The sequence below is a fragment of the Dromaius novaehollandiae genome, chromosome 2 (assembly GCF_036370855.1).
Source record: "Dromaius novaehollandiae isolate bDroNov1 chromosome 2, bDroNov1.hap1, whole genome shotgun sequence".
Taxonomy (NCBI): Eukaryota; Metazoa; Chordata; class Aves; order Casuariiformes; family Dromaiidae; genus Dromaius; species Dromaius novaehollandiae.
In genome coordinates, this window is record NC_088099.1 from 18,519,152 (window position 1) to 18,532,430 (window position 13,279).

Consider the following 13,279-nt stretch of genomic DNA (forward strand, 5'->3'; position numbering starts at 1 on the left):
AGCCTCCCACTTTCTCAGCGCCCTTTTGCTGTAATATAATTATAACGATATTTCCCAGGTCATAAACAGTTCAGCCGGGCACAGCAATAAGCGGAGCCGCGTGTTTTGCAGCAAGCCTCTAATAAGCACATTAGCATGGCCCGGGACGCACTCACCCCGCGGTGTCCCCGTCTGTCCCGCTGCCCCTGCCGTCCGCCGCCGTTTCTGAGCACCCGGGCCAGGGCAGGCGCCAGGGAGCCCAAACGGGGGCACCCCGAGGGGCCGGGCCGTGCGCTGAAGCGCTGCCCCCGTCGCTGACGCCCCCGCGTGTCCTTCGCTTTCTGGGACGGGGATGGAGGCGAGTCGGGGGCTGGGGGTCTCCCCACTGCGCTTGCAGCAGTGACTCTTCCCTGGCGGGCAGCCGGCTTCCCTGCCCCGAGTGCCTGTGTGACGTCACGGAGCACCGCCGTGACGTCACGGGCCCGTCGCAAGCCGGGCAGGGCGCAGAAAGCACCCCACGGAGGGGCAGGCGCGGCGCGGGGGGCGGCCGGGCCGCGGGAGCGCGGCGCGGAGCCGCGCAGCCCCCGCCGGGGCCGGAGAGCGGAGCGGCCGCGGCTGGCGCGGGGGGGCGGGAGCCCGCGCAGCCCGTCCCCCCTCGGCGGACGGAGCGGACGCGCCCGCAGCAGGTACCTGCCTCCCGCCGCCTGCCCGTCCCCCCTGCGGCCGCGGGGAGCCGCGGGGAGCCGCGTCCCCCGGCCGGACGGGACGGACGAGGCCAGGGGGACAGAGAGCAGAGAGCAAGGGAGGGAGCGGGCCGCGTCTCGGCTGTCCCGGGGGCACGTTTGCAGGGCGGGGGGCGCCCCCGGGGGGAGCGTGGCCGTGCGCGCACGGGCGGCCGGCGCCGCGCACGTCCCGCCGGGCCGGCGGGTGCAGCCGGCTGCTCCCCTTTCCCCCGCGGCGGTCAAACAACGTCTGGGCCACATCCCTGTAAATATTGACTGTGGCCATCTTCTTCGTTTCTGCGCGCAGCAGCCGACACGTGCAGGCCGCTGGGGCCGGGCCGGGTCGCAGGGCGGCGGGGCAGCGGCCGAGGCCGCGGGCGGACCTGGCCGCCGGGCTCGCAGCGCAGCGAGCATCGCCTCTCCGCGGGGGCGCCGCGGCCGCGCCGGGGATGCTGACCGGAGCGGGCTGCCTGCTGGCTGGGACTGCGGTCTAATTTATCAGCCCTGTAAGACAGGGGGGCAAAAGGAGGGGGAAGGAAAAGGGCGGGGGGGTGTTGAAGTGTCAAGAAATGTCCCGTCCCTGCGCCGGCTTCATTAAACGCCGGCGTTAATGAGCGGCGGAGGGCTGCGACTGCTCGCCCCGCCGCCGCCGCGCCGGCTGCGCTCCGCGTGCCCCGACGGGGGCCCCCCCTCCGCGTGCCCCTCCGCCGCCCCCCGCGGGAGACCCCCCTGCGGGCAGGCCGGGGCTGCGCAGCCGCGCAGTGCCGGCCCGCCGCTGCCCCTCGCCGCGCTCCCGCCGCGCCTCCGCGCGTCGCCCCCGACGCGGCGCTGCGCGGGCGGGGCCGGTGCCCTGGCGGGGTGCCGGGTCCCCGCGCCCGCGGTGGCCCCGGGGGGGCGGCGCCCCCGGCGCGGGCGGCTGCGGGGCGGCTGTGCCCGCGGGCGCCGGCGCTGCGCATTCGGTGGTCGTTAAAAACAATTTGTTTCCCTCCCCGTTTGGGGAGGGGGAAGGGGAAAATCATTCCGGGGGAGGGGAGGGGAAGGGAAAAAGAAGGGAAAAAAAAAAAAAAAAAGAAACACCAAACCCAACAGAAAACCCGCGCTCCGAACTATTGCGACACGGAGCGAGAAGCGCGGCGGAGACTGGCGGCGAGGTGCGGGCGGCCGCGGGCCGGGGCAGCGCAGGGCCGGGGGGCGGGAGAGCGGGCCGGGCCGGGGCAGCGGGCCGGGGGCCGGGGCAGCGGGCCGGGCCGGGGGCGGGCCGCGGCCGTGGGAGCGGGCAGCCCCGCGGCGGGCAGGCGGCGCCCGGTGCCCCCCGCGCTGCCGCCCCCGCCGGGCCGCTCCCCGCCTCCCGGCGCGGCTCCGCGGTGACCGGCTGCCGCTTCTCCGCAGCGCAGAGCGAGGCACCCGCACCTCGGAGCCGGCGGCCCCCGCGAGCGCGGCCAGCCCGACGGCGGCCCCCAGCCCCCCACCATGAACACCATCGTCTTCAGCAAGCTCAGCGGCCAGGTGCTTTTCGAGGAGGACGCCAAGGAGCGGGAGCGGAGCAGCCGGCCCTACGTGGGGGTGGTGGACAGCCCGCACCACGCCGAGGTGCTGCTCCCCGACAGCCCGTCCATCAAGGAGAGCCTCAGCCTGCGCCACCGGCGGACGGGGTATGCCGCGGGCTCCGCGCCGCCTCGCCGCGGCTGCACTCCCGCGCCCGGGGCCGCGTAGCCGGAGCACAGGCTTGGGGGCGAGACGGGTTTCTGCGCGGTGCCCCGGCCGTGCCCCCGGGGCTGCCGCTGCACAGCCCCGCAGGGCGCGGATCGCTGCGGCGGGCTGCGCGGAGCCCCCCGGCGCGGCCGCAGCGGGCGGAACAGAGCGCTGCTGCCTGGCGGGGCTGCACCTCGCTCTGCCTTGCCCGAGGCAAACAAACCGGGGCAACCGGAGCGCTTTATTAGTATTTTTTTAAATAAAGCGCCCCAAACAGACAGGCAGGGTGGAAATGCGCCTTGTTCAGCGGTGCTTTCGCTTCGGGCGCGCAACGCGCGGGCAGGGCGCGTGTGAACGGGCCGGTCCCGCGCGCGGGGCCGGCGGCGGCCGCACCGGCGGAGCCGCCGCGGCTGAGCGAGGCAGGCGGCGAGCGCTCGGCCAGCACTTGTGCCGTGACACCGGCGGATCCGGGGTTTACTGAGCGAGCGGAGGGAAAGGAGCTTGGCTGTCGCTGCTTCCCTTGTGGGGCATTTAAAACTAATGCCGCGATGAGCAGCGTCGCTGTCAGTCAGAGGCTGGGAACGGTAACACTAGGAACGGTTTTGCTAAAAACCCATCTGAGGATGAACCGTCCGCGGGTACTTTTTTGTGCTGGAACAGGTGAAATTGGAGGTGACGGAGGACTTGTCATCTCCAGGGTGCTGTCAGCCGTAGCGTGCTGGGTTAAACCGGCTAGCGTGAGCCTGACACTTCGGGTCAGATTTACAAATTAAAACACTAAGGAACACAGCGAGCAGGCACCGAAAGCGAAAAATTCCGCTGAGCTATTTTTACTGCTGAATTTCCACCTTAACGATTGCATCAGCTCATACTTTTAACGGCGTTGCTGGTTGGTAGGACACAGATTATGTTTCCTCAAGATGTTATTACCAGCCGATTCAGGCAGAATTGGGTTTCAGAGGAAGCCCCGGCGGAGGCAGCGCCCGGCGCGGCCCCGCGGCGCGGCCCCGCGGCGCCCCCTGCCGGCGCCGCGCCCCCTCCGCGCCGCTGCGCGCAGCCCCGGCCGCCCCTGGGCGGCTGCCCGCTTTCCGTCCGGCTCCGCTGGGCGCGTTTACCGGCTTTTTGTTTTCGAGCGTTTTAAAAAGCACCTTTCTCTCATGTCTTGCGGGAGCCCTGTTTTCCCCGTCCGCACCTTTCCCCGGGCGCGCGTGGGGCTCCGTGGGCTCCGCCGCGGCCCCGCGGGGCTGGGGAAGGCGCGGGCAGTCCCGTCGCGGCCGGCACCGTGCGCGGCCGGCCCGGGGTGGCCGCGTGCCGCGCACCGATGCGCTGAGCGCAGCGGCCGCCGGGCTGAGGCAGGGCCGGGGCGAGGGGCTAAACCCCCCGGCCGGCGCCGCAGCCCCTCTGCCGCCGCAGGAGGGGCTCGGCCGGGCGGCGCGAGGCGGGCGCGGGTGCCGCGGTCCTTCTGGAAAGCCCCTCGGTAAAGAGGCCGAAAATACGCTTTGCAGATGCCGAGCACTGTAAACATCTTGACACTCCAGCCCCGCACCCGCGTAACCCCTGCGCCGAGCCGAAACCCCCGCGCTCCCGCCGCTCGGGGCGGCGCGCAGCCGGCCCCGGCCTTGCCGCCGCGGCCGCGTTTCTCCGGCTGCTCCGGCTGCCCCCCAGCCCCCCCCCCCCCCGCGACCCCCAACCCCTCGATGGGGAGGCCAGGGCAGCTGCAACCCTCACCTTCAGCTGGACCCTGCCCGGGCCGAGGGCCGCAGGCTCCGGGGGGAGCACCCCGCGGGGACGGAGCTCGGCACCCCCATCGGGCAGGGCGCACCCCGGGCAGGGGCACCCCCGTCGGGCAGGGCTCACCCCGGGATGGGTATACCCCCGAGGAGGGCACTCTCCGCCGGGCAAGGCACCCCCGTCGGGCAGCGCTCACCGCGGGCACGGCACCCCGGTCGGGCAGGGCGCCCCGTCGCGGGGCGGCGCAGGGAGCGCGGCGCTGCCCGGGCCCGCGGGGCTCCGCGGAGGCCCGGCGGGCCCCGGGCGGCTCTCACGGCGCCTTCTCCGCGGCAGGGCCCGGCAGAGCGGCGGCAAGGTGCGGCACAAGCGGCAGGCGCTGCAGGACATGGCGCGGCCGCTCAAGCAGTGGCTCTACAAGCACCGCGACAACCCCTACCCCACCAAGACCGAGAAGATCCTGCTGGCCCTCGGCTCCCAGATGACCCTGGTGCAGGTAAGGCCACCCGTGCCCGTCCCCCGCGGGGCTGGGCAGCTGCCCCGGGGCTTCTCGTGGACGGGAGGGACGGGGACAGCAGCACCCAAAGCCCCCTGCGAGCTGCGAATTTCCCGTATGGAAGTGAGATAGAATAGAAGAAGTTAACATTGTTTTGATAATAATCTATTACTAACACTAGTCATGCAGGTATTAGCGTTGCCATACACATGATGTGCAGTGGCGCTCAGCATATAGCGATTCTGCACTTTAGAGTCTTGCATCAGCTATTGCACAGAGTAGTTAGACGTGGGGATTACTCTGTTTTGCTCTCTCAGGTGAAACTGCACTTAAGAGATATGGAGTTGGCTGCCAGTGTTTATAAATCTTACTCCTTTGTTTTCTTTGCCATCTGACACTGCTGAATTATGTGGCTAAATGATACCAGTTGCTGAGTGATGCTATCTCAGGTCTGGGTGCTGCAAAGATTTGCACGTTGTGAATAATCTTATTTTCCTCACCGGGAGTTACTCCTAGGTGCATAAAATTACGTATGTTTGCAGGATTGGGACTGCAGGATTCCTCTGCATAATACATTATGTGCCACTTTACAGAGGACATTAAGGTATCAAAATAACATGAAGCGTTAGAAAAACAAAGTGTCAATCCACCATTATTATTTTGAGTAGTCCTTCAAAAAAGGCTGTGCTATGAACTTCTATTCTAGTAGTGCTGGCAAAATGTGAAACTTTTACACTTTAGTACCTCATTGTGAAACTATTGCACTAGCGAAAACACTATAGCTTTGACAAAAATAATACTAATGTCTCAGAAAATGCCAGTTATAACTGGAAGATACAGTTAAAACAACTTTGCTTGCTTTTTAAAAATATACATGAAAAGTTTGCTCAGACTTTTAAAAATATGATTATGTAAACACTGTCCATTCAATGCCACAATTCAATATGAGTAGCTTTTTGGGCTATGGCTTTTAGAATATTCCTGTATTTTTACATGAGATTTAAAATACATATCCAGAATACATGTTTGGAGACTTTAACATTAATGGCATATTGAGGAGTTCCTCCCTTCTTCTTTTACAAATGCCACAAAATGAACATATGAGGGAAACTGTCTCATGATTTTTTTCCAGTGTGTCTCTCATGGCAGCTTTGATAAATGCTGATTAGGATATGCTGTGCTAAACTTCTATAAAAACGTCAAGGGAGTCATGGCCACTGCTCCACAGAGTTTTATGATTTGAGTAAGGTGCGGAATAAAATTAGGAAGAATCATAAATGGCTGCATTTGTCCCTCATTAGGCTCCCTTGACTCTAGTGGATTTATGCTGAAGATGAATCTGGCCAGCCATATTTCTATGAAATGTAATATTTGAAAGCATTGTGCAAAGCAGCACATCTATCTTCGTTTACAGAAGCACACCATCAAAAAGAAACCCCAGATGTTTCTTCCATCATTTGGGCGCAATGCTCTTTTAATCCAAGAATACTATAGCATCTGTGCAAGAGGTAAATACATGTGTCTGGCAACAACGGTAATTCCTGAGCCTGGAAGGACGAAACAACACACACCCCACATCTATTTTTCAAGTGCCGAGAAGGAGCAAGACTGTAATCCAGATCAAAATTCTTGTTCTCTGCGGAGGAGAACGGTGGAGCCAGGCTGTGATCTCAGCCGCGCCGGGTACATCTGAAAAAACTTCCCTGAGGTCTCGGGTGTTTCTTTCAGCTGAGGCTGGTATAACCCTGAGCAGATTCAGGACTGGGCTTTCGTATCTGTTTGAATGCTTTGCTTCTCATTCCAGGAGGGGCACATTGCAAAAGCATCAAACAGTGTCTCTTACAATTGGTTTTCTAATCTACTAACACCAAAAGCCAGCAGACTTTGTTGAAAAAACAGGAACCAGTATGTGATGTTTTCCCTGGGTTACAAGCCTTCACATTTGAGGACCTGTCTCATATTTCCTAGTCTTCTGCCATCGCTCAGTGCTGTCCCGTGGCGTTTGCCCTTGGTAGGGACGTGAGCGTGCTCCCACAGCTTGCTGCTCTAGCCGAGGCTGTTGTCTGCTGAAAGCTGTTACCTCTGCACTTGCATCCCTGGTGAGCTGACGCCTTGTCACCGACAGCCCGACGAAGCCGAAAGATGCTGTTGAAAAATCCCTTTGAGTTTCTGCCACCAAAATCCCATGTAGGAAAGGAAAGGCTGGGGGGTTGTTTTTTCTCCTGACTGCCAACCTTGGTGCAATCATCTGAGTAGCCTCAAATGACAAGTAGCTCCCCCATCTCTCAAGGTTTTGGTAGCGAGGTCCGGACCTACTGTGTGATGTCTCTGGCTGCAGCTACACTCTCCGGCCTGCACCCACCTCCCTTCCCCACCAGGGAAATGCACAGCTTGGCATTTGTTTGCCTTCACATCTTCAGCAGCTGCCTGGAATATGGCACTGGTCACGGCAATATTGATAAAAAGGCTATAACCCTTCTCCATGCGCTTTTCTTCCTCCTAGTGAGCCTTGTTCCAGTATGTACTACCCATCCAAAGGAGATTTTGCAGGACCATGACATAGATATAATTGATCCTTCTATGAGAGGAGGGGTTGAACATCCAGCCCTGCTTTCTATTATTATTATTAGGACAGTATCTGCACATCAAATTTTCCACTATTTCATTTTCATTAGTTTTACTATCACTCAGTTTTCTGCTTCTTAAACTTTTCATTTACTCCACTTCACTGACACTTCTGTGCAATATTCTGCTCCTGGGCACAGTGGAACAGCAAGGGGGTTGTTTCATCTGCTTGTCTGTCAGGGCTTCGGAAGGGAACTCTAACTCTTTCAGAGAGGTAGGATTTCTCAGGAATCATAAATCATTTTGTTTCTTAATAACTAGTAGTAAAAACTGGGCAAATTCTGAGCTGACTTCTTCCTGAGCAGTCCAGCAATGTCTTTGGGAGTCCTCGAGGCAAATGTTATTGCAGCTTTCAATCCCACAGGCCAAAGTATTCTACTCCCCAAACTGCCAAAGCAGGAAACCAAAAAAGCAATATAGTTTGAAAAGCCATTTTATGTTTTACTCCAATTAGATTCCAATTGAGAATCCAATAATTTGTCCCATTAATATGCTATTAATATGCTACATTTTCATTTGCATTATTACCACAGCATTTGATTTATTTTATTTTAAATTTTGGTTTAGTCGTTCTTTTGAAATAAAAAAGAAAAATGGCCATATATTCCTTCCAGAAAGAAATATGAATGGCTGTATTGTTGAATAGAAGTTATTTGCCATACTAGGATTAATATACTGGTCATGTGCTGCTATGGATTTAATAGTATTCAGATTCATACAGGCATATCTGGTTTATTGGAGGAGGAGAACTGCTTGATTTCTGTTCCCCTTCTGAAACCTTGGCTGCTCTTAAGTAGTGAAGCAGAACAAATTAGAACAAATTTGAAGAATCTCTTCAGAAGCAAAGCCAGAGGGTCAGTATTTCTTGATGCCGATATAAATCCTTGTTGCTCTTTAGGGGAATGCCTGAGCTGCTGTAAAGTAAAGCTGGGAAGCCTACTTATTATTGCTCCTCTTGGTTTTTCTTTACAATTCCTGAAGAACTTTATTATTGTTGCTTTGCAAGAACAGTAAGTTTCATCACGCATTTGCTAAAGACACTTAGTTGTTGACGGTCTTTGAGACAAAGGTTTTCCCACTGTCTTGTGTGTAAATCATTGATTTTATGTTTTTCAAGATGTTTGGAGGTCACAGTAGTGTAACTTAGAACCATTTTAGTGAATGGCTGATTTTTGGCAGCTTAGGTTGTTTCTGTCTGTAATAGCCTGAGTAAGTGTGGTGAAAATGGGGCCCTGTACAGATTCAGACTTGGAACAGTAGACACAGAGCTTTTCAAAGACCCCCCATATGGATACAGGGGGTAACATTTGGGGCTGGTTGAAATTAGTGACAAAAACTCTCCTTGGCTTTAAAGGAGTCGGGAACCACCTGTGATGCAGTAGCCCATGTCTGGAGTTCAGGGTGCATGTGCTGTCTGGTGCAATTTGGGGGCTGGTAGCCTTTTCATAGTCCACACATCAGGATTTTACCCCAGGAGTCAAGGCTGGGAGAGGTGATGAACCTTGTGATCTCAGAGATCCGGATCTGGCAGGAACATGCTCCAGTGTCCCGGAGCGGCAAAGCACCCCCAGATGCTGCACCATAGATTTATGCTAAAAATCTGTTGTGTGAATCGGCCTAGCTTTCATTCTGCTTTAATGGGCCTTGTTTTAACTGCACTGAGGATAGGAGTTTCTGGAGTGAGAGTCTGCTGCTTTGTGCTTTAGAAGGAAATCTCGCTTGTAAATGCTGACTAAGGTTACTTCATAATGATCAAATACTACTATTTCCTCCTCTCTTCTCATAAGACTTAAAATATGGCTCATCTTTTCATATTAATATGCAGAAAGCTGAGAGCTGGCATGGGAAGAATGAGTCCAAAATAAACCAAGAGTACCATGCAAAAATCACTCTTGCTAAATTTAATTGCTTTTATGTATGAGTCACATTAATACTACCCTATCTTTCTTTTCTGTACATGGCATTTTAATGATGAAATATTTCAGTATGTAATGAAATACAGCACAATGAAATATTTCTCATGAGATGTTGGAAAGCTGTCAGTTTTGTTAGATGCTGCAGTAACCACTGTAACATTCAGTGGGACCCTGGATTGATACATCTTTATTGTTACGCATATGACTTGAGAGCTATACTAAATCATGCAGGAGTCAGGAGACCACTGTTTCAGCTGAAGAGTCTGGAGTGAGTTTGTTAAACTGCATTGGAAAGCGGATGGGTTCCAGTCCATCCTTTCTGGTTTACTATAATGATTGCTGTGTCAATACGATGAATATAAACAAGTAGCCTTGGAGGAGAATGAGAATTACTTAGTCTTCTCTGCCAGCTACAGTTCTGGTCTCCTAACCTGTCATAGTAAACTACATGTCATGTGTTTGGCATTTGAGTGCTGATCCAGGGCTCACTGTACTTTTGTGGAGCCCTGTTTCATGTACGCTGGATTTTAAGTAAAACCAAAGTGACAGGCTTAAAGCACCACTGCTAAGTTCTGGGTAGGAGTCTGAGCTGAAGTCTTGGTTTTCCTGAAGCAGATAGTGTTTATTTTTCTCGTAACCACCCTAAAAGAGATTATCCATCCAAAATAATTAGCCAAATGCTTCTGCGCTATTCATGCAGCCTTTGCTGCAACAGATGGATGACAAAACTAGGGCCAAAATCCAACTTTGAGGTCTACAGCTTGGCTTTCTAGTAGGTACGGTAGTATTGTATTGATAAAACATATGTTAACTGGCTTTGCAGGTTAAGATAAATTAAACCGTCTCATCATTCGCAGAGCAGGATGTGACTGCCCTGGCCTCCAGCCTCCGGTGCATGTCCGTGCTCAGCCCAGGAAGGCGAGTGGGGCTGCCCAGTACCCTGGCGTTGCCGCGTGCTGCCTTTCAAGGAATGCTACTCCACGTCCTTTTTGCAGAGGTCGTGTCACAGTACAGTTATTCCTCGAAGGAGTACATAGCATTTTGAAGCCTTGATTTATCGTAAAATAAATATTGTTAGAGTGTAGGTAGTTTGCCTCTGCTTTTACTCATAGGAGAGTTACAGTTAGGTCATTCTGTCAGTATCAGTAATTCCTATTTTATGTATTTTTAAGTGACAGTGAAATCAAGGCCAGCACTTTCTCTGGTACACTTTCCTACAAAGTCACTACAAATACTTGGCATCCTGTTTGACAGTTTGAGTAGCGTTGCTGACACACAAGACTATACTGTGCCATTTCGCTTCTTTGTTGCATAAAGATCTGTGAAATCTTGGTGCTAGAACCTGCCTTTGCAGGGACCATTAATGTCAGAAGGAGACTAACGTGGCTCCGTTTTGCAGTGTCAAACTCTAGGCAATGCTCTGCGCCTGAAAAGCACAACTAATGAAAGCCAGGCCCTTGTTTAGCAGTCACAGCGTGAGGAATCTGCATCTTCACTATTTTTAGGGGTTTCCATAACAAAAAAAGTTCATAAAAGCTGCTGCTCCGTAGAGCAAATGGCTGGTTTCTGCAGTGACTCAAAGTATGTTGTGTTCTGTGTAAGACTTTTCTGATACCCACTAGCTGTCAATCTTAGCGTACTGATAAAGCACGAGGAGGAATTTGGACTTTTATATAACCAAATTCAAAAGGGCTTTTTCTGTTCAACATGTTATCGTAGCCTACATAAATGTCAAAGGCAAATTATCTAACATTACTTATTAATTTTAATTTGCTGCTAATATATTGAAAAATCTTATTGAAAGTTCAGGACATCTTTAAGAGAAAAAAAAGAAGGGTGACTATAAAATGAGTATTTTGGGAGATCTGAATTAAAACTCGCTATTATTAATAACGAGGGTTCGCTAACATTTGTGAAGGACCAGAAGGCCTGAATCCCTAGTCCCGGCTGGTTCCTGTGCTGATTAATGATAGCCCACCAGGCTCCTGGTGCCCCACACAGGAGGGACACATTTCCCTCATTTGCTGTTTTTTTAGGGTGTACACAAACTCATGAACATTATATGGGTTAGATTTGCTTGCTTGGTTTTCGAGGGAACCTAATACATTCATTTTTATGCAGGTATCAAACTGGTTTGCCAATGCAAGACGTCGCCTCAAGAATACGGTCCGGCAGCCAGATCTTAGCTGGGCTTTACGAATAAAACTGTACAACAAATATGTTCAAGGAAATGCGGAAAGACTTAGCGTAAGCAGTGATGATTCATGCTCTGAAGGTTTGTTGACATTCTTTTTTATCAATTTTCAATTGATTAAAATAAGTTTAGAAAGAGCCAGATTCCCAAAGAGAGCTCTGATTTCTCACCCGATGCTCTCGGTGGAGCTGCCTTTCCTTTTTGTGAATTAAATGCCACTTTCGTTTCCCAGCTACTTTGCAGCCTTGCAAAATAGGACTCTGTAAATTAATCAAGGCTGACAGGCTGGTTGTGTGTTATTTGCCTGTTCTGTATAGTGTTGTTATTAGAAAGATATTTCTTAGTTCATTAGATACTACAAGCTTATTCCTTTAATCTGCAGTAAAGGAAAAAATTAATCATATTTGTCAGTTGAGGGAAATGAGAAGTCTCTTAACCCAGCTTCCCTGGGTTACTTGATGGAAGGGCTAAATCAATATCATTTCATTAACAAGAGAATCAGATTGACTGCAGTGGGACTTTTTATATGGTAAACTGAATGTGATTGGGTTCATGGTGATTTTATGTTTTACCAGCAACAGTTTTCCGTAAAAGATGCAATGAAATTCTCTGTCTTATCAAAACTAACAAATATAGGAAATTTGTAAGTAGCACCCTATTTTTTTAATAGAACGCAGGTATTAATATGTCTGTGAGTGCTTTTTTCAGTCAGTTGTGACAGGGAGGTCTGTTGAGAGGTGAACAAATGCTACAAAACATTGCCAGAAATACGTATGAGATTTTTTTAAAGAATCCAATGTTCTAATTTGTACTCAGCTTCAATTTTATTTGTTCCAATTTCAGTTTGTACATTTCTTTTGTATTCACTTTCCTTTAAAATATTGGCTACAGGACAGTTAAAAGAGTACAGTTTAAGAAAATATGCTTAAATATACCTTAGTATTCAGAAGAAGCAAATTTTGAGTTCATATTTTCTGAGAAAATATGATAGTAAGAATTAAGCTTATTCTCCCAGATTTTGAAATGTTTATCGTTGGGGTATGGCACTGCTCAGTTTTCTTTTATCAACTTGTGTTGCTCATGAACAAGTTAGACCCAAAGACTGCTTTATATAGTGATTTAATTTGGAATAGCTGAGAACCCTGGGAAGTGCTGTGAGCAAGGTGTAAACAGAAAAAAGTGAAAATCATGGTTTAAGGCTGAATTCTCAAATGATTTGTCAAGTTTCAGTTATGTTTATAGCAATTTAAGACAAGTAGAGAAAGACTCTCATTAAGTATTAGGCATTCGATGTATTCCTGTATCTTCTTTTATTTTCAGATGGAGAAAATCCTCCAAGAAACCATATGAATGAAGGGGGATATAACAAACCAGTTCATCACACTGTGATTAAAACTGAAAGCTCAGTGATAAAAACAGGAGTGAGACCAGAAACAAGTGCCAATGAGGATTACGTGTCACCCCCCAAATACAAAAGCAGTTTGTTGAATCGTTACCTAAATGACTCCTTGAGACATGTCATGGCTACTAATGCAGCTATGATGGAAAAAACAAGGCAAAGGAATCACTCTGGTTCATTTAGTTCTAATGAATTCGAGGAGGAGTTGGTGTCTCCATCGTCATCAGAGACAGAGGGCAATTTTGTCTACCGGACAGGTAAGGGATTCCTCCTGCGTCGTGGTTAACGCCGCTGGCTGTGTCGGTGGCTGTCACCTGAAATGAGGATCACCTGCCCCTATCTTTTATGAGAGCGGATAACTCCTGTCGCTCGTCGCAGCCTCTGAGTAAGTTCTGTTTGCAGTATGGAAGCTGGAGGCTGTTGCTGACTGCTACATTAAGCTGCTTTGCTTTTTAGAACAGAGCTGGGGGCAGATTTTTAAAATGACATTTACAGGCTCATTTGCTAGTGCTAAGGCAAATGGAAAGC

General features: G+C 52.0%; 1 protein-coding gene across 7 annotated transcripts in view; it reads left to right on the plus strand.

Moving 5' to 3' along the window:
* Positions 1–439: 439 nt before the first annotated feature.
* The window catches only part of MKX (mohawk homeobox), a 51,696-nt gene continuing 38,856 nt past the window's right edge, over positions 440–13,279 (plus strand). For 2 of the 7 annotated variants that reach the window (XM_064505875.1, XM_064505877.1), the window contains exons 1-5: positions 1,747–1,852; positions 2,096–2,353; positions 4,458–4,617; positions 11,280–11,433; positions 12,673–13,008. In XM_064505875.1, coding sequence (XP_064361945.1) covers positions 2,172–2,353; positions 4,458–4,617; positions 11,280–11,433; positions 12,673–13,008 — 832 coding nt within the window. In that variant the 5' untranslated portion in view covers positions 1,747–1,852; positions 2,096–2,171. Of the gene's footprint in view, positions 666–1,026; positions 1,208–1,721; positions 1,853–2,090; positions 2,354–4,457; positions 4,618–11,279; positions 11,434–12,672; positions 13,009–13,279 lie in introns of those variants that run through there. The other 5 variants (XM_064505876.1, XM_064505871.1, XM_064505873.1 and 2 more) reach the window with 5 other exon arrangements.